Source organism: Octopus sinensis, unplaced genomic scaffold, assembly GCF_006345805.1.
Source record: "Octopus sinensis unplaced genomic scaffold, ASM634580v1 Contig18261_ERROPOS534453, whole genome shotgun sequence".
NCBI classification, from domain to species: domain Eukaryota; kingdom Metazoa; phylum Mollusca; class Cephalopoda; order Octopoda; family Octopodidae; genus Octopus; species Octopus sinensis.
This window is the reverse complement of record NW_021835690.1, coordinates 182,011-202,026: the sequence shown is the minus strand read 5'-3', so window position 1 is coordinate 202,026 and position 20,016 is coordinate 182,011. Positions and strand designations below refer to the sequence as shown.

The window sequence follows — 20,016 nt, the reverse complement described above, 5'->3', positions numbered from 1 at the left end:
TGTGTGTAACTCATAAATCAACGATTTTATAGTATCTCTGATTATCCGTCTACCGTTCCTTCTCTTTTGGTTGGTTTTTGTTATGGGGTTCTGTTAATTATTATTATTACTATTGTTGTTGTTGTTGTTATCATCATCATCATCATCATTATTATTTCTAGAATCCTATTTATGAGATGTTCATCATGCTGCCCGGAGTAAGTGGTGCTATAATTACTTTTGCTCTCATTATCATGTTCACCTCATCAACTCACCTTATCAGGTAAGTCTTTACTTCCTCTTCATAAAATTTATGTTTGTTTACATTCTAAAACAATACAGATAAATACATTTTATATGATTCTATTTATGCAACCAGAAAACTCATGTATTATATTCCCTTGAGGACTACAAAAAGATCTTGTAAAGAATAATGGAAAATTAATAAAAATATCAATGAAGTATACTCTTTACTCTCTCTCTTTTACTCTTTTACTTGTTTCAGTCATTTGACTGTGGCCATGCTGGAGCACCGCCTTTAGTCGAGCAGATCGACCCTGGGACTTATTCTTTGTAAGCCCAGTACTTATTCTATCGGTCTCTTTTGCCGAACCGCTAAGTGACAGGGACGTAAACACACCAGCATCGGTTGTCAAGCAATGCTAGGGGGACAAACACAGACACACAAACACACACATACATGTATATATATACGACAGGCTTCTTTCAGTTTCCGTCTACCAAATCCACTCACAAAGCATTGGTCGGCCCGGGGCTATAGCAGAAGACACTTGCCCAAGATGCCACGCAGTGTGACTGAACCTGGAACCATGTGGTTGGTTAGCAAGCTACTTACCACACAACCTCTCCTGCGCCTATAAAATTTATTCAGTAAAAAAATAAGAGCATCTAAAACGATAGATGGTTCTGAATGAAAGAAAAACAGAAACAACAAGAGTGGTTGTATACTGTCAACTTAACGTGACAGTCCCGTAAGGGAATCACACCACCACTGTTTAGCCCTAGGAAGCATCGACGCTTCCTGTCGGCTTCGACACATTTCCTGTGTCCTTATATATTTACGAAGGGGAGACAAACACCCCCAACAGCTAGGCCTGCATCTAGAGACATGCATGTTTCTGGGTCTTGCTAGTCATCAGTCTGGAGTAGCAAGGCCTGCTAGCTGAAGATACTTGTCTAGGCTTCGTAAATATATAAATATATTCTCCGTGAAGTTTATTCACTGATCACCAGACAGAATGCTTAGCAGCATTTTCTCCATCATTACGCTCTGAGTTCAAGTTCCACCAAGGTCGACTTTGCCCTCCATCCTTTCTGGGTTGATAAAAAAAAGTACTAGTTGAGCACTGGGGAGGGGGAGGGATCAATGTAATTGACTTACCCCTCCCCTGAAGTTTTGGCCTTGTGCAAAAATTTAACGCTATAATGATTATAATACAATTGCAGTGTGGAAGGTTTTTGTAAGCCATTTAAGAAACACACAAAAGCCATTCGATTCACTTCAACATTTAAGTTTAATTTGTTAAAATATTTTCGTCGTTTTAAGACCGCGACCTGTTCACAAATTAAACTTAAATGTTGAAGTGAATCGAACGGCTTTTGTGTGTTTCTTAAATGGCTTACAAACACCTTCCACGCTGCAATTGTTTTCGTTTCAGCACACGATCTCAGATCAAATAACTTGCTATGCAAGTACATCTCCGTAATGATTATAATGATAACGATAAAAATAATAATAACGATAAAATACTTTTTTCTGTTAATTACAGGCGATCTTATTTTGAAGTGTTCTGGATCACACATCACCTGTATATCATCTACTTCATTGGATTAATTGTTCATGGTTTTCAGTGAGTGTTTTGTTTATAAATATAAATTGAATTCTGAGTCTCTGCCTCTTGTAATGCCATGGAACCGATTCATAAATTGATTCTTCAAGAAACTGATTCATAAGCATCAGTGCTTGACTTTAGTTTCATCTTTAAATGGGGGTGGGGTGGGGGTAAAAAATAAAATCACCTTGTGTGGATAGGATTTTTTGATGATTAGATAATTATTTTCAGCAGCTAATTACATCGATGTTCTTAAGATATATTGGATACATGGTTGACTGATACTGAAGGGAGAAAATGACTTCTAGCTTTAACTCTTTAGCATTTAAACCAGCCATATCCGGCCAAAAATATTCTACCTGTTTTCTGTTCAAACTAGCCCTATCTGGTCTCTCATACCAACCCTACAATATTGTTTAAAAAAATTAACAGCTACCTCATCAAAATCTCATAGCTACAAGATAATGCCTGATTAGTTCAAAACAATGTGGATGAAGAAGCATTAATTTTGACAGAATAAAGCGAACACTAAAGGGTTAAGCATGTTGAAGAATTTATATCAGTGAAGAACACATATATTTTTAAATAATTCTTTTATTTGTTTTTCATTTCTGTGAGATAAAGTTCTTAAAGTCACTGACAGTCGCGAAAAGCACTATTTCATCCTCTTTTTGAACTTGTCAGCATAATATAACTTAAGACTTGAAATTTATTATGCTAGATTCATTTTTCTCTTTGTCTTCTAACAGTAGAAAAAGAATAGTACTCTTAGAATTCAGCAGCCTGCTCAAGTACAGAAGAATACTGTAATATCTATTTTGAATTTGAACTCAAGAGCTATGAGCTGATAAGGTTCACAGTGGTGACAGGTAATCTTATATGCAACTCAGTCATACTGGTATACTATATACCTGCACCAACATATAAGTGTTTGTCATAATAAGGTTCTCTAGCTCTAAACTCTTTTTAATGTCATAAGACATGCTGATACATTGATACCCAACCAATTCTAATTGTTCAAGTGCAGTGTAAAGGTCTGTTTCATATGTGTATATATATAATATAAAAATAAATGCGCCCTTTTAAAGCCTAGCCAGGCTCATGGGCCCGGTTTCCCGGTTTCTATGGCATATGTTTTCCCCAGCTGGATGGGACGCCAGTCCATCGCAGCGTTACTCCTTTTTGCCAGCTGAGTGGACTGGAGCAACGTGAAATGATGTGTTTTGCTCAAGAACACAACGCGTCGCCCGGTCCAGGAATCGAAACCACAAACTTACGATCATGGTGCTGACACCCTAACCACTAAGCCACATGCCTTGACTATATATATATATCATCATCATCATCATCGTTTAATGTCCGCTTTCCATGCTAGCATGGGTTGGACGGTTCAACTGGGGTCTGGGAAGCCCGAAGGCTGCACCAGGCCCAGTCTGATCTAGCAGTGTTTCTACAGCTGGATGCCCTTCCTAACGCCAACCACTCCATGAGTGTAGTGGATGCTTTTTACGTGCCACCGACACAGGTGCCAGGGGAGGCTGGCGAACGATATATGAAACATGGTGGGATTATAATAATTTTATGGAAAAATAAATATACCTTTTAAACTTTAACTTGTTTCAGTCATTAGACTTTAATCATTCCAAGGCCCCACCTTGAAGAGCTTAGACCAGCCACATGTGGCCCTTGGGGCTTTCTGAATGGTATGCCTAATAAAAAAAAATTACCTTGAGTTTCTTTTAGTAGTGTGGTTCACCCGACAAGGTACCCTGTCTCGTGGTGCTCACTTCTCAAAAAGGGGAGTGCATGCCTGGTTTAGTTGGATAAAGTGACTCCAGTACTTATTTTTTTTTTTTCAAATCTTGTACTTATTCTATTGGTTTCCTTTACTGAACTGCTAAGTTAAAGGGACATAAACAAACTGGCATCAGTTGTCAAGTGATGGTGGGGGACAAACTCAAACACAAGAACATGCACATATGCATGACACAGACACACACACACATACATCTTTATATATATATATATATATATATATATATATATATATATATATATATATACATATATATGAGAGATACTGGTGTCATTGAGACCCAAAGGTATCAGGTAATGCTGAATAAGTGCTACAGACAGACCATAGTTAAGTTTCAGATTCGGTATATTGTGAATAAAGGGTTCAACTTTGGTTCTATGTCAGTGTGTGTATATATGAATACGCAAATATTAAATATATATTAAATATATATATATATATTATATATATATTAAATATATATATAATTATATATATATATATTATATATATATTAAATATATATATATATTAAATATATATATATATATATATATATATATATAATATATATATATGTATTAAATATATATATATATATAATATATATATATATATATTAAATATATATATATATATTAAATATATATAATATATATATATGTATTAAATATATTATATATAATATATTAAATATATATATATATATATATATTAAATATATATATATATATATATATATATATATATATATATTAAATATATATATATATATATATATATATATATATATATATATATTAAATATATATATATATATATATATATATATATATATTAAATATATATATATATATATATATATATATATATATATATATATATATATAAACGTGTTTTGAGTTCTATTTCTCCATTCACATGACCAGACATGTATACATACAGTATATAATGTAACCACATGGGAATCGTTGGCGTTTTTCTTCCTCCATCTTCCCTTCTATTGGACTTTCCTCTGTTTCTGAAATTGTTCTATTTTCCATATTTTACTATATCAATACTTTTGGAGCGTTAGGTCGCTCAGTCATGGAATGCTTAGTGGGGTGGGGGAATAAACAACTTTACTGCTGCTGCTACTACTACACTGCTTCTTCCTTCTCTTCCTTCTCTTCATCCTCCACCTCCTCTTCATCCACCTCTTCCTCCTCCGCTTCCTCCTCCACTTTCTCCTCCACTTCCTTCTCCTCCTCCTCATACTACTACTACTACTACTACTACTACTACTACTACTACTACTACTGCTGCTGCTGCTATTACTACTACTACTACTACTACTACTACTACTACTCCGGCACATTTAGTTTATAGCATACATTAATAATATCCTTGTTTCCGTATTGGCAGAGGTGTTGTCAGGAAGCAATCTAACATCGATGAACATGACCCTGAACTTTGTGCCACCTTATATAACGATTGGGGGAATAAAGACCCATGTTTGGCGTATCCGAAGTTTTCTAGTTCACCAGCTCAGGTAAGAAACCACCTATTACTCTTTACTCTCTCTTTTACTTGTTTCAGTCATTTGACTGCGGCCATGCTGGAGCACCGCCTTTAGTCGATCAAATCGACCCCGGGACTTATTCTTTGTAAGCCCAGTACTTATTCTATTGGTCTCTTTTGCCGAACCGCTAAGTTATGGGAACGTAAACACACCAGCATCGGTTGTCAAGCAATGCTAGGGGGACAAACACAGACACACAAACCCACACACACACACATATATATACATATATATGACAGGCTTCTTTCAGTTTCCGTCTACCAAATCCACTCACAAGGCATTGGTCGGCCCGGGGCTATAGCAGAAGACACTTGCTCAAGATGCCATGCAGTGGGACTGAACCCGGAAGCATGTTTCTGGTTAGCAAGCTACTTACCACACAGCCACTCCTGCGCCTATATATGCAAAACTGTATTAAAACAGCAACAACTAATGCATCGACAATAATTCTTCAAAGAATTTCTTTCATAGCATAAGGTGTGGCTGTGTGGTAAGAAGCTTACTTCCCAACCACATGCTTCCGGGTTCAGTCCCACTGTGTGGCACCTTTAGCCAGGACCAAATATATAGTGCATGTGTTTAATTGGCAAAATATAACCATCCCCAGGTATAACAATATTTGTTTCAAAGCATGATTTCACATCAAGAATCTTGCAAAACAATTTAATAAATGTAACGTTTTTAGATTATTCAGGAAAAAGACCTCACTTAACTCTCCTTGCTATAAACCTGCTTGTCTGCCAGACAGATTTTAATATCTATTTCATTATTGAGCAGTTAATTAGCGGTTTCAAATTTTGACACGAAACCAGTAATTTAAGGGAAGGGGTTAGTTGATTGCATCAATCCTGGTGCTCAACTGGTACTTATTTTATCGACCCCCAAAAAGTGAAAGGCAAAGTCAACCTCAGTGGAATTTGAACTCAGCATAAAGACAGACAAAATACTTATTTCTTTACTACCCACAAGGGGCTAAACACAGAGGGGACAAGCAAGGACAGACAAACGGATTAAGTTGATTACATCGACCCCCAGTGCGTAACTGGTACTTAGTTTATTGACTCCGAAAGGATGAAAGGTAAAGTCGACCCGGCGGAATTTGAACTGAGAACGTAACGGCAGACAAAATACCGCTAAGCATTTTGCCTGGTATGCTAATGATTCTGCCAGCTCACTGACTTTGAGTCATTAATTAATAAAAAAGGTCTTAAGTTGCAAAAGAATATTTTCTTTGACAGCATGCAGATATTCAGATTTAGAAAATTACAGTCATTTTTATATGTAATTCTATTCATGTAACTTGAATAAGGACATCCTTATTGGATGCTATATTAGTAGGGTTTCCTCTATCACTAACTATATGGACAGGCCAAATAGTTTTTATTGAAGCTTTCTGATTAGTTTAGCTGACACCTATAAATTGAAAATTAGAAATATCTATGATTTTAATTTCTTTGAATAATGATTGTAAAAGTTCATGAATTTAAGTTCTCACCTTCTCCTCTTTCTATTTCACTCTTTTTCTAAGCTTTTATTTGAATTAATAGTTTATGTTGCTTTTCAGTCATGGAAATGGATACTTCTACCTGTTATCATATACCTGATAGAATGTTTGATTTCTCTTATTCGTTCAAACCAGAAGGTGAAAATTGTTAAAGTGAGTAACCTACTTTTTATTTATTTATTTGTTAAAAACATATGATTAGGTATTTAAGGTTTTGAAATACAGATCATGTACACTACAGGCACATAGTTACATCTTTGAGAAGTATAGATAATTCTACTTCAGTTCAATTAATTGTAAGCAGCAAATATCAGATTTAAAAGTATAAAACTAGTGATAAAGTTTGAAAATAGAAAAAAAATCTATATCTCATTTATTTAATGCTGATTTACCCAGATAACTAGTTTCCCACATTAAAGTTAATTCAAATTCCTCTTAATTAGCTTAACTTGGACTTATGACTAACCACTTCAAATGAAGTTACCACCAACACACTCATTTGTTTGAAACTTTAATGCAAAACCAGCTATATGGTTTTACTTAGCATCATCATCACCATCATCATCATGATCATCATCATCTAATGTCTATTTCCTATGTTGGCATAGGTTAGACCAGAGCTGGTAAGCCAGAGAGCTACATCTGGTTCCAGTCTGTTTTGACTTGGTTTCTCTAGCTGGATACCCTTCCTAACACCAACCACTCCGCAGAGTGTACTTGGTGCTTTTTATATGATGCCATCACAGGTGCTTTTCAATTCTGAAAATTTTATAGTTAAACAGAGGATAGACAGATATCTGTATGTATATTAAAGCAAAGTAGCTAGTTCTAAAATCTCTATAAATTATTCAAGTAGTAACTCTACTGAACATTACTTGTATGTATATTATTTTGGTTTTATTAAAATTTTTTCTCATTATTGTGTCTGTCACAGGTAGTTAAACATCCCAGTCAAACCTACCAACTGCAAATGAAACAAGCTGGAGGATTCAGAATGTCACCTGGTCAATATATATTTTTAAAGTGTCCATCTGTTTCAAAATTGGAATGGCATCCGTTTACACTGACATCGGTGAGGTTTTTAAATTTGTACTGTCTTTTTGGTTTTGTCCACTCATTACATCATCATATTCTTTTCAGCTTCCATTTTACTACACTTTACCTAAATCAACAATCATCTGGCTTCAGTCTACTTCAGATTACTAAAACTAAAACTACAGCCAACCCTTTTCTTCTGTGGAAACCAGATCTATCCACTCAAAATTTCATTACACTTAACTGTGGACAGCAGTTTTATTTACCTGTCTATCTTTTCTTGAGGAATGCAATCATCATCATCATTTAGCGTCCGTTTTCCATGCTAGCATGGGTTGGACGGTTCAACTGGGGTCTGGGGAGCCCGAAGGCTGCACCAGGCCAGTCAGATCTGGCAGTGTTTCTACAGCTGGATGCCCTTTCTAACGCCAACCACTCCGAGAGTGTAGTGGGTGATTTTATGTGCCACCGACACAGGTGCCAGACGAGGCTGGCGAACAACCACGCTCGGATGGTGTTTTTATGTGCCACCGACACAGGTGCCAGACGAGGCTGGCAGACGGCCACGCTCGGATGGTGTTTTTATGTGCCACCGACACAGGTGCCAGATGAGGCTGGCGAACAGCCACGATCGGATGGTGTTTGTTACGTGCCCTCAGCACGGAGGCCAGTCGATGCGGTACTGGCTACGGTCACGTTCGGATGGTTTTCTTGTGTGCCACCGGCACTGGTACCACAAGGATACAAATTCCATTGATGTTCATCTATTTTGATTTGTTGAGATATGCCAGTTTTACTGAAGCAACATGACTTGTAGGAAATATCAAATTTAATTTCTTTGGCAGATCATTATTGGAATAACTAAGAAATTTAGTTGCTTGTTTACACTTTTTCGATATCAGTGTCTATCGATACTGGAAAAAGTATAAGTGTTTGTGAAGGGAACCTACTTTTCATCGACAACTGTGATTGTCACACGCTGATGACGGTTCAATACTCAGAAACTCGAGTCTGTGTGTATCATAAGTTGAAGACGGGAAGGATGGCTTCCCTTTGCAAATACTGATAGGGCACAGAAAGTGTGTCTAAAGCCAGCTGGAGGAGGTGTCCTCCTGGGGCTACAAACTACAGTAGCATCCACCCTTAGGGGTTAGCCATATTTAAATGGCAAATATACGTAAGAAATCTAATTTCACAGATACGTAAACTATTTGCCCTCCATATTGGCAATATCTTTGGTGTAATCAGTGTTCATTGCACTTCCAAAGTATCCAAAGATATTTAACAAAATGTCTGTGACAGAAGTCTACTCAGTTAGTAGTGACCATGGATTTTAATAAAAACCACATGTCCACCATGGTATACTTTCTAATACTTCAAACTCCACACTAAACACATTTATTCCTTACAGTCACTTTTCCTTTTATTCCTTTATTCTTTTACTTGTTTCAGTCACTAGGCTGTGGCCATGCTGGGGCATGCTTTGAAGAGTTTTAGTCAAATGAATCGACCCCAGTACTTTTAATTTTTTAAAGCTTTGTACTTATTCTATCGGTCTCTTTTGCTGAACCCCTAAGGTACAGAGATGTAAACACATCAACACCAGTGGAGGGATCATACACAGAAACAGACACACACACACACACACACACACAGCGGCTTCTTTCAGTTTCCGCCTACCAAATCCACTCACAAGGCTTTGGTTAGCCTAAGGCTATAGCAGAAGACACTTGCCCAAGGTGTCATACAGTAGGACTGAACCCAGAACCATGTTGTTGGGAAGCAAGTTCCTTACCATACGGCCACTCCTGTACCACTGTGTATGGATTACAGATAACACCCCTACTTTTTAGATATAATGGTAAAACAAAATCTATTTTACACAACTTCCACGCGTCTACTTATAACTCTCCCTTAAAATAGAATAACTTTACATTTCATCACTGTGGGGTTGATAATATCAAATTTATCTTTTTCCCAAATTTGTGTCGATTTACTAATATTAGAAATTAACATTATGATTATCATTATTTACAAAAAAATTTATATAAAAAAAAAATTGAAAAAAAAATGGACAAATGGAAAAAAAATGAGAAATAATGGGTAAAAAAAATGAGCAAAAAAAAGGGCAAAAAAAATGGGCAAAAAAGGGCAAAAAAAAAAAGGAAATTTTTTTAATCAGGAATCAGAAATACTGTCAAGATCTGTTAAACTCTGTGATTGTTGTCTGTAACAGTCTCTACGTGATGCCATAAACCTGAAAAATCATTTTGATTTGGACCCAAAAAAAATAAGGATTCAGAAAAAAATTTTTTTTGTATGAAAGTAAATCCTTTTATCTGCATTAAGTAAACGCTTGTCTTTGTAATATTACGTAGGCACCACAAGATGATTTTTTCTCTGTGCATATTCGTACTGTTGGTGATTGGACAAGAGATCTGGCCAAAGCATGTCACATTGAAGATCCCGGTGAAGCAATTTCTACAGGATTACCTGAGTAAGGATCATCAACTTTTTCTTTTTGTGCTCGTATTTTTTTTATCTGAAAACTATTTGTCTTTTACATCTCCATCATTACTACTTTTTTCACCTTCATTAACCCTTTCGTTACCGTATTTATTTTGAGATGCTCTGTGTTTCTTTCAATTACTTTCAATACAGTGCAGGAGTGGCTGTGTGGTAAGTAGCTTGCTTACCAACCACATGGTTCCGGGTTCAGTCCCACTGCGTGGCACCTTGGGCAAGTGTTTTCTACTTTAGCCTCAGGCTGACCAAAGCCTTGTGAGTGGATTTGGTCGACGGAAACTGAAAGAAGCCTGTCATATATATGTATATGTATATATGTATGTGTGTGTATATATATGTGTTTGTCTCCCCAACATCGCTTGACAACCGATGCTGGTGTGTTTATGTCCCTGTAACTTAGCGGTCCGGCAAAAGAGACCGATAGAAAAAGTACTGGGCTTACAAAGAATAAGTCCTGGGGTCGATTTGCTCGACTAAAGGCGGTGCTCCAGCGTGGCCGCAGTCAAATGACTGAAACAAGCAAAAGAGTATAGCAAAGAATTTAGTCAAATAACTTGGTTATCATTAAGCTAGTGTTAAGAACATAAATTGTGACTAAGGTTTGGTGAAGATTTTAATTCAAAATTTATAAAAGCAAGACATTTGTACTCGGAGCCAAAGCCAGTTTCAGCCAGGTTGGTGACGAAAGGGTTAAGCTAATTTTTTCATCTTGTCATGTATTGTACAACATTTTTCTGATCCCTTACACTATATTTCATCAGATTATGATGCATGTTTTTACTAAAAAACTACTTTCCCTCTGTCCCCTACTGACAGAGAGTAGATGATTTTGTTTATTCAGAGGACCAAGATTTTCATGTCATCCTGGGCAAGATGTTCCCCTCTTTACTGGATTTTACTTATCTTCTTCTTGGGTTCTTCTTTTTCTTTTTTTTTTCCAAAGGAGACAAATTTTCCTATCATTAACATGTCTCTTATAAAGCAATATCTAAACGGTTATGTTCAACAGGATCAGAGAAGAAATTTGCAATGAGTGTTAGCTTCTAGATTTAGGTGGAATAGTTTTCTAGAGTGAGAAACTCTGCCAGATCAAGATTGGAGCCTGGTGCAGCCATCTGGTTCGCCAGCCCTCAGTCAAAATCGTCCAACCCATGCTAGCATGGAAAGTGGACGTTAAACGATGATGATGATGATTAATGATTATGGAAAGCAAGAATTAATCTGTATTATTAAAGCATCACTGGAACCATTTAAAGTTGGCACAGTAAAAACTTGGCAGCCAAGAATTTCCATTCGAAGGTGTTTTCTTATTTGCTCTTAAACGGTTCTTCAATCATGGAAGCAGTTATAAGATGCAAGAAGTTAACGAACGTTTGGCCGTATGACCAATTAAGGATTAATTTCTTCTGCAAAGTAGATGTTCTTGTAGTTGTTGACTCTCTATCACGTAACATTGATGAAGATTCTCAAGAGATGCTTACTTAGACTTCCTTGATAACTATGGCTGAGAAACTTGGTGAAGCTGAAGTGAAAAGTCAGAACTTTCATTAAACAACAAGCTAAGAGTTCAGAAAAAATCTCAGACCGAAACTTGATATTCTCAAAGTGGAAAACACACATTCAGATGTATTGAAGATTATTCCACTCACATCAAAAGAAACTATGGAAGGACATTTTGTAACTAAAGTAAAAAAAAAGGACTGAATGACCTCATTCAATTTGATGCTAGCTTATAAAAATTCATTCTAATGTTTTTTGTATGCATTAAATTTCAAACACAATGGAAGGATATTAATATTGTTTATCAACCGCAACTGACTAAAAAAACCATTAAATTGTGTTTATTGGATGCACAAGGAAACAATAGAAACATTGGTAAAGCTGTGGTGGTCTGCCAACCTGATCCATCTTTCATTTAATTATGTTGTTTTAATTATTGAGTGCTTCATCATACTTTTTCATACTTATGATCTTGAAAATATAAGGGCACCGATATTGTGTTGTATAGCCAGCTGGAAATGACATCTCCATTGTCCCTTCAAAGGACAGCCTATTTCTTTATTACCCACAAGGGGCTAAACACAGAGGAGACAAACAAGGACAGACAAACGGATTAAGTCGATTATATCGACCCCAGTATGTAACTGGTACTTATTTAATCGACGCCGAAAGGATGCAAGGCAAAGACGACCTCGGCGGAATTTGAACTCAGAACGTAGCGGCAGACGAAATACCGCTAAGCATTTCGCCCGGCGTGCTAATGTTTCTGCCAGCTCGCCTTCCAGGACAGCTGCAATATGCCTGCAAATAGTCTTTACTTTAAAGTACTGTTACTGAATGTCTCCCTTTGAGAAATTTAGAAATAATAATGTTTCTATTTCTTAGATCAGTGCCTGTGTGTCACTTTGAAACTTATACATTTTCGAATGGGAATTCGGCAGCGCCACCTAGCTAAGCAGCTACTCTGTGCTGATAAAGAGCAATAACCCAGAAACTGGTCCACAGTTGTTGCTTTGTGCTGGAGTTGGGTGCTGAGCTCCCTGTTTGAAAATATAAGGACACAGATATTGTGTCGTATAGCCAACTGGAAATGACATTTCCTGGGGCTAAACAACAGTAATAATCGTCCCATCCAGGATAGCCACATTATATTGGCAAATAGTTTTTACTTGAAAATAATTGTTCTTTAAAATTCATATTTTTCTTTTGGTTAAATTGTCCATTAAATCTCACAAATTTCCTTTGTAATTCCCTTTGGTGTGTCTTCTATTTTTTCTATATTTCTTTGAGTGTTTGTGGCATTCTTTCCTCAACAGGACCAAAAGTTCTTTTAATCCTGTTTATTTGCCAACCACTTTAGATATTACCTTTAAACCTAGCATCAGTATTTGTGAAGTCACCTGATAGACTAAAGATTCTTAATTCACCATTCATTCAAAGCACCATGATGGAAGCAGTGAATAGAAAACAGGGTGAAGAATTTGGGTGAGAGGTTGGTAGGGGTGGGAATAATGGAAGAGACAGTAATTATACTTCCATTACTCAGCAAATAGTGGGAAAGAGATAGTGATAGCAGATACATGTTCCCTGGCAAGTGAGGGGGAGAGAGAGAGAGGGAGAGGGAAAGAGAGAGAGGGAGAGAGAGAGAGAGAGAGAACTTTTATGAACTGGACTGATATATCACAACTGTTGTAGAAGTGGAATCACAACTGGTGGCTGTCGGATCATTTGGTTGATATTCACAGATGTGATGGTGGTACTTGGTTCATCATAACCTGATTTTCAGCTTGTACTGAATGGGTTTGCTGTCGAGTGCTGCAAGGCAGGCACTTTACTGAATTAGTTGTCCTTTACATTTACCACCCTTGCTGCTGCTGCTGTCATCACACTGCATCCAATATGTAGTATATGGAAGCACTCCGCCGGTTCCGACGACGAGGGTTCCGGTTGATCCGAATCAACGGAACAGCCTGCTCGTGGAATTAACGTTCAAGTGGCTGAGCACTCCACAGACACGTGTACCCTTAACGTAGTTCTCGGGGATATTCAGCGTGACACAGAGAGTGACAAGGCCGGCCCTTTGAAATACAGGTACAACAGAAACAGGAAGTAAGAGAGAGAGAGAGAGTTGTGGTGAAAGAGTACAGCAGGGATCACCCCCATCCCCTGCCGGAGCCTCGTGGAGCTTTAGGTGTTTTCGCTCAATAAACACTCACAACGCCCGGTCTGGGAATCGAAACCGCGATCCTACGACCGCGAGTCCGCTGCCCTAACCACTGGGCCATTGCCCCTCCACATGTAGTATATAGTCTGGTCTTCAGTGAGGCAAAGGTATGATGTAACTAGAAAAACTGATTTGTGGGTTGCCCTTCCTAACACCAAACACTTTGTAGAGTGCACTGGGTGCTTTTTACATGGCATCAGCACCTGTAAATACTTTTTATGTGGCACCTTGGTTTTAGGATCTCAATTCTGTTGTGGCGAGTGGGTCTTCCCGAGTAGATGAGTCTTTTAATAATGATAAGGTGGTGAATTAACAGGGTCGTTAAAGTATCAGGCAAAGTGCCTTTAAGCTGCATGAGCTCATGAGTTCAAGTCCCACCAAGGTCAACTTTGCTATTCATCATTTCAAGTATGAAAGACAAAATTGACCAAATAAAATCTAGTACTGGAGTCACTTCTTTTCTTCCTCTTTCCTTGTCTCTCTAGAAGAAATCTCTCTGTGGGTAGAGAGATTGACTGTCAGGTTTAGGTCTCTACTACAATAATTGAGAATTCAAGGAAGAAACAACTAGTAATGATAATGATGACATTATATTCACTACATGGTAGGGGTAGTGTTGTTGTAGATTTTTGTTGTTGTTGTTGTTGTTGTTGGTGATGGTGGTGGATAAAATTGTGATGATACCAATGTTGGCTTCTCTAATAATTGAACTTGTTTTATCGTTGCAGCATGGCTGTCGATGGACCCTATGGTACACCTATTAAGGTAATGTCTAAAAGATAACTCATCAAGTTATGATTATGACTGCTATGTTCATTTAAGCTTATACACACACATACACACATACATACATTTTTAAGGGTGTAGTTAAAGGGGAAAGAGATGTGCCTGTGACCCTTTCCAGAGTCTCTATATGTATGTCTGTAAGTATGTCATTATTCAGCTTTATTTCAAGATTTCTTGCCAATAGAGAAAGAACTGGATCCAAGGCTCTTTCATTGGAATTTCAACAACATCAACAGGGTATTTTTGCATGTATGTATGTGCAATATTTGGAGTCAGTGCATGTGTAAATTTGTTTTATGTGTCTATTCTCATGCATATAATTGCATGTCTAGGCATGTATGTATGTATGCATGTATGTGGTGGTTACACACCATTCTAATCATATCTGTCGGGCATATGGAAGAGAGTGTAATTCGGCAGGAGGACTTAAACAACATGCAAAGGTACATGAAGCCCAGTTACAACTACAGCCGGCTATTACCAGTAAAGGTTTTAGCTGCCAATTCTATACAAAACATTGTAGATCTTTAGCTGGGCTAAAAAGTCACATTTGATCACAGCACCAGTAACAGTTAAGCTTCGTACAATGGCCATACTCGATAACAAGGGGGCAGCCATTATGTATGTATGAATGTATATATGTATGTATATATGCATGAATGTATGCATGCATGCGTTCATTCATTCATTCCTTCAAACAAGCAGGCAAGCAAAGGTTATAGCAGTCTAATTTGGATGACCCCTGTTGAACCGTCCAACCCCTGCTAGCATGGAGAACGGATGTTAAATGATGATGATAATGATGATAACACAATGAGCAGTTTTAGTCTTCATATACTCTTACCTAAGACATGTCAGTCGAGTAGAGGCTGTTCCACTTTAAGCTATATCTACAGAACTCGTTACTTCAGTGTTAGAAGCTTATAATACATTTGGCGCTAACAGCAGTAAACTGTACCATTCATGGTGACTAAATGTCTTAACTGTTAACAAAACCCAGTCTCTTATCAGCTCAACCTGCTCCAGTTTTGACGCTGAAATCTGTCTGTATTCTAATCTCTCATACGTACGACATATTGGTTGCAAATTTTGGCACAAGGTCAGCAAGTTTAGGGGAGAGGGAAAGTCCATTACATCAACCCCAGGACACAACTGGTACCTGTTTTATTGATACTGAAAGGATGAAAGGCAAAGTTGACCTTGGTGGCATTTGAACTCAGAATGTACATACAGGCAAACTATCACTAAGTATTTTACCTGGCATGCTAATGACTCTGCCAGCTTGCCACCTGAGAGTATGACTCTTTACTTTTACTCTTTACTCTTTTACTTGTTTCAGTCATTTGACTGTGGCCATGCTGGAGCACCGCCTTTAGTCAAGCAAATCGGCCCCAGGACTTATTCTTTGTAAGCCCAGTACTTATTCTATCAGTCTCTTTTGCCGAACCGCTAAGTGACGGGGGACGTAAACACACCAGCATCGGTTGTTAAGCAATGCTAGGGAAACAAACACAGACACACAAACACACACATACATATATATACATATATACACATATATTGTTAGTTTGCAAAGACGACAGGTGTGTCATGACATTTTTTCATCGTATAATGAGCATCTGTGCCATAGTTTTAAGCCCAGAATAATTAATATTTTGCAGCTTCTTGTATTAGAAAATGGCAAAGTTGTTCCTCTGACAATTATTTTATTGTTGTTCTATTTAAAAAAAATATATCATGCTAGAGTTTCTGCTTAGTGACTCTAAAACTTTCTGATGAAATTCACAGTATCTCTTAGCATTTGCTTACAAAATGATTGTCTTTGTCCATGGAATGGCATAAACTGCCTCTGCTTTGCTTCTTGTTTTTTGTGAAATTACACTTTTTTTCATATATGATAAATTGTTTAATAATAAAATGAATTTCTTGAAAGTAATCATTTAGCCATTTTACTGAAATGATGAAATAGAAGAAACCTAGACAGATAGGTAGATAGATAGAGGGAGACTAACAGATAGATAGATAGACAGAAAGATAGATATAGAATGACGAACAGACAAATCAATAAAAAGACAAATAGATACACCGAGAAAAGGACAGATAGAAAGACAAATAGATTGACAGACAGATTGATAGAAAGATCCATAGATACACAGATAGAAAGACAGATGGGTTGATAGGTAGAGAGGTAGATAAACAAACAGAGATTGACAGACAGATAGAGAAAGAGGAAGACAGAGAGAGAAAGAGGGAGAGAGAGAGATGGAGAGAGAAAGAAAGAGGGAGAGAGAGAGATGGAGAGAGAGAGAGAAAGAGGGAGAGAGAGAGATGGAGAGAAAGAGAGATGGAGAGAGAGAAATAAAGAGGAAGAGAGAGAGAAAGAGGGAGAGAGAGAGAAAGAGGGAGAGAGAGATGGGGAGAGAGAGAAAGATGGAGAGAGAGAGAGATGGAGAGAGAGAGAGAAAGATGGAGAGAGAGAGAGAGAAAGAGGGAGAGAGAGATGGAGAGAGAGAGAAAGAGGGAGAGAGAGAGAGAAAGAGGGAGAGAGAGATGGAGAGAGAGAGAAATAGGGAGAGAGAGAGATGGAGAGAGAGAGAGAAAGAGAGAGAGAGAAGGGGGAGAGAGAGAGAGAGAGAGAGAAAGAGAAGACAGAGAGTGAGAGAGAGAGATGGATAGATATATAGCTAGGTAAATAAGAATACAGCAAGACAGACTGATAAATATATATGTAAACAAAAGGTCAAAGAAACGGATCAACAGATCAACAGAAAGATAAATGTGAAAAGCAAACAAAGAACAATCGATGCCTTTTGTAAGTTTAGTTGAGAAAAGTTTCTCTGTTGAAGCTCGTATTTTTCCATGTCATAAAAAGTTGGCTCAATAGGTTGTCTAAACGTTTTTAATGAACATTGCTGAGAAATATATATGTATGTATACATACATACGTATGTATGTACAAAGAGAGAGAGAGACAGATAATGATATTGTCATATTTGTATGTGCAAGGGAGGGAGAGAGAGAGGGGGAGAGAGAGAGGGAGAGAGAGAGGGGGAGAGAGAGTAAGAGAGAGAGAGAAAGAGAGAGAGAGAGAGAGAAAGAATAAAGATTTATATTTTAGTTCAAATGTCTTTAGCAATATTGTTGAGAAATATATATGCCTACATACATGCATACAGAGAGAGAAAGAGAGAGAGAGGGGGAGAGAGAGAGAGATGGGGGGAAGGGGTTGTGAACCAAACCAAACAGATTCCACAAAAATTATCATAATGATTACTAAACAACAAAAGAGTGTCCGTTTATTCAGACATTTGCGCAGTCAGTGTGTTGAAAAATGGATCTTTAATTTGTTTTTTATTATTTCAGGATGTTTTTTGCTATGATGTGGACATATTTATTGGAACAGGAATCGGTGTCACTCCATTTGCCTCTGTACTAAGATACATTTGGTACGTACAAACTCCATTGGTATAAACACTGTTTTATAATATCATTAAAAGAAGATATTTTTAGACTTAAATCTTAGAACTGATTGGTGTAGCCGTATTTTGTCTGTGGCTACGTTCTGAGTTCAAATTCCGCCGAGGTCGACTTTGCCTTTCATCCTTTCGATGTCGATAAATTAAGTACCAGTTATGCACTGGGGTTGATGTAATCGACTTAATCTGTTTGTCTGTCCTTGTTTGTCCTCTCTGTGTTTGGCCCTTTGTGGGTAGTAAAGAAATAGGTATTTCGTCTGCTGTTACGTTTTGAGTTCAATTTCCACCGAGGTTGACTTTGCCTTTCATCCTTTCGGGGTCTATAAATTAAGTACCAGATATGCACTGGGGTTGATATAATCGACTTAATCCGTTTGTCTGTCCTTGTTTGTCCTCTCTATGTTTAGCCCCTTGTGGGTAGTAAAGAAATAGGTATTTCGTCTGCCGTTACGTTCTGAGTTCAAATTCCGCTGAGGTCGACTTTGCCTTTCATCCTTTTGGGGTCGATAAATTAAGTACCAGATATGCACTGGGGTTGATATAATCGACTTAATCCATTTGTCTGTCCTTGTTTGTCCTCTCTGTGTTTAGCCCCTTGTGGGTAGTAAAGAAATAGGTTAAAAGTTGATGTTGCTCAACCACTATGGCCTCTGACTACTCCATCATAAAAAAGTTCTGCTTTTATCCAAATTTTTCAAGGAGGTGCTCCAGCATGGCTGCAATCTAATGACTGGAACAAGGTAAAAGATAAAAGATATTAACTCCAATGTTATGTCTACTTTGACATGTTTGTAGAATGTGGATGGCCTCTATGGAATGAGATACAAAATAGAATATGTGAAATATGAGAAACATCTCAGGAGTATTTTATGCCTAAGATGGTACTAGTTCCTATCAGGCCCATGAGAAATAGAAAAGAAAGAAATTAAAGATAATGGACAAACACAATATAATACTGCACAAAGAAGGGATAATGGGAATATATTGGATTGTGCCGGTGGCACGTAAAAAGCACCATCCGAACGTGGCCGATGCCAGCCTCGTCTGGCACGTAAAGAGCAACCACTACCCTCACGGAGTGGTTGGCGTTAGGAAGGGCATCCAGCTGTAGAAACACTGCCAGATCAGACTGGAGCCTGGTGCAGCCTCCTGGCTTCCCAGATCCCCAGTCGAACCGTCCAACCCATGCTAGCATGGAAAGTGGATGTTAAATGATGATGATGTTATCAGAATTACTAAAGGAGGGGGTAAACTTTAAAAACAATGTTTGTAACTTGCAAAATTCTGAAAATCTAGTTGAGTAATAAACGAAAAAGCTACATCAAAGCTGAAATATATAAGCAGAGTGTTCTGTAAGTCTTATGTAATCATAGTGCTGAATAGATTTTATAAGATACAAGATGAATTTGTGGGTATTAGAGATAGAGAAAGCAGTAAAATTTACAGTTATTACGTTTTGTTCCTTTTGGTTCCGATTGTGGCCGTTGCCAGCCTACCCTGGCACCTGTGTTGGTGGCACCTAAAAAGCACCCACTACACTCATGGAGTGGTTGGTGTTAGGAAGGGCATCCAGCCATAGAAACACTGCCAGATCAGACTGGAGCCTGGTGCAGCCTCCTGGCTTCCCAGACCCTGGTCGAACCGTCCAACCCATGCTAGCATGGAAAGCGGACGTTAAATGATGATGATGATGATGTTTCAAATGAATTTATATAACAGGTAACTACAGAGTAGTGGTGTGGTGGAGTTCAAACATCAGGTTCAAACATAAATCCAG

The 20,016-nt window shown here is 37.7% G+C and overlaps 1 protein-coding gene across 2 annotated transcripts in view; it reads left to right on the top strand.

The window, feature by feature from the left end:
* LOC115231335 (NADPH oxidase 1) overlaps positions 1–20,016 on the top strand; it is a 72,410-nt gene that overhangs the window by 18,750 nt on the left and 33,644 nt on the right. For both annotated transcript variants that reach the window (XM_036500040.1, XM_029801382.2), the window contains exons 6-13: positions 162–262; positions 1,770–1,850; positions 5,032–5,158; positions 6,753–6,845; positions 7,627–7,764; positions 10,106–10,224; positions 14,706–14,742; positions 18,127–18,209. In XM_036500040.1, coding sequence (XP_036355933.1) covers positions 162–262; positions 1,770–1,850; positions 5,032–5,158; positions 6,753–6,845; positions 7,627–7,764; positions 10,106–10,224; positions 14,706–14,742; positions 18,127–18,209 — 779 coding nt within the window. The remainder of the gene's footprint in view (positions 1–161; positions 263–1,769; positions 1,851–5,031; positions 5,159–6,752; positions 6,846–7,626; positions 7,765–10,105; positions 10,225–14,705; positions 14,743–18,126; positions 18,210–20,016) is intronic.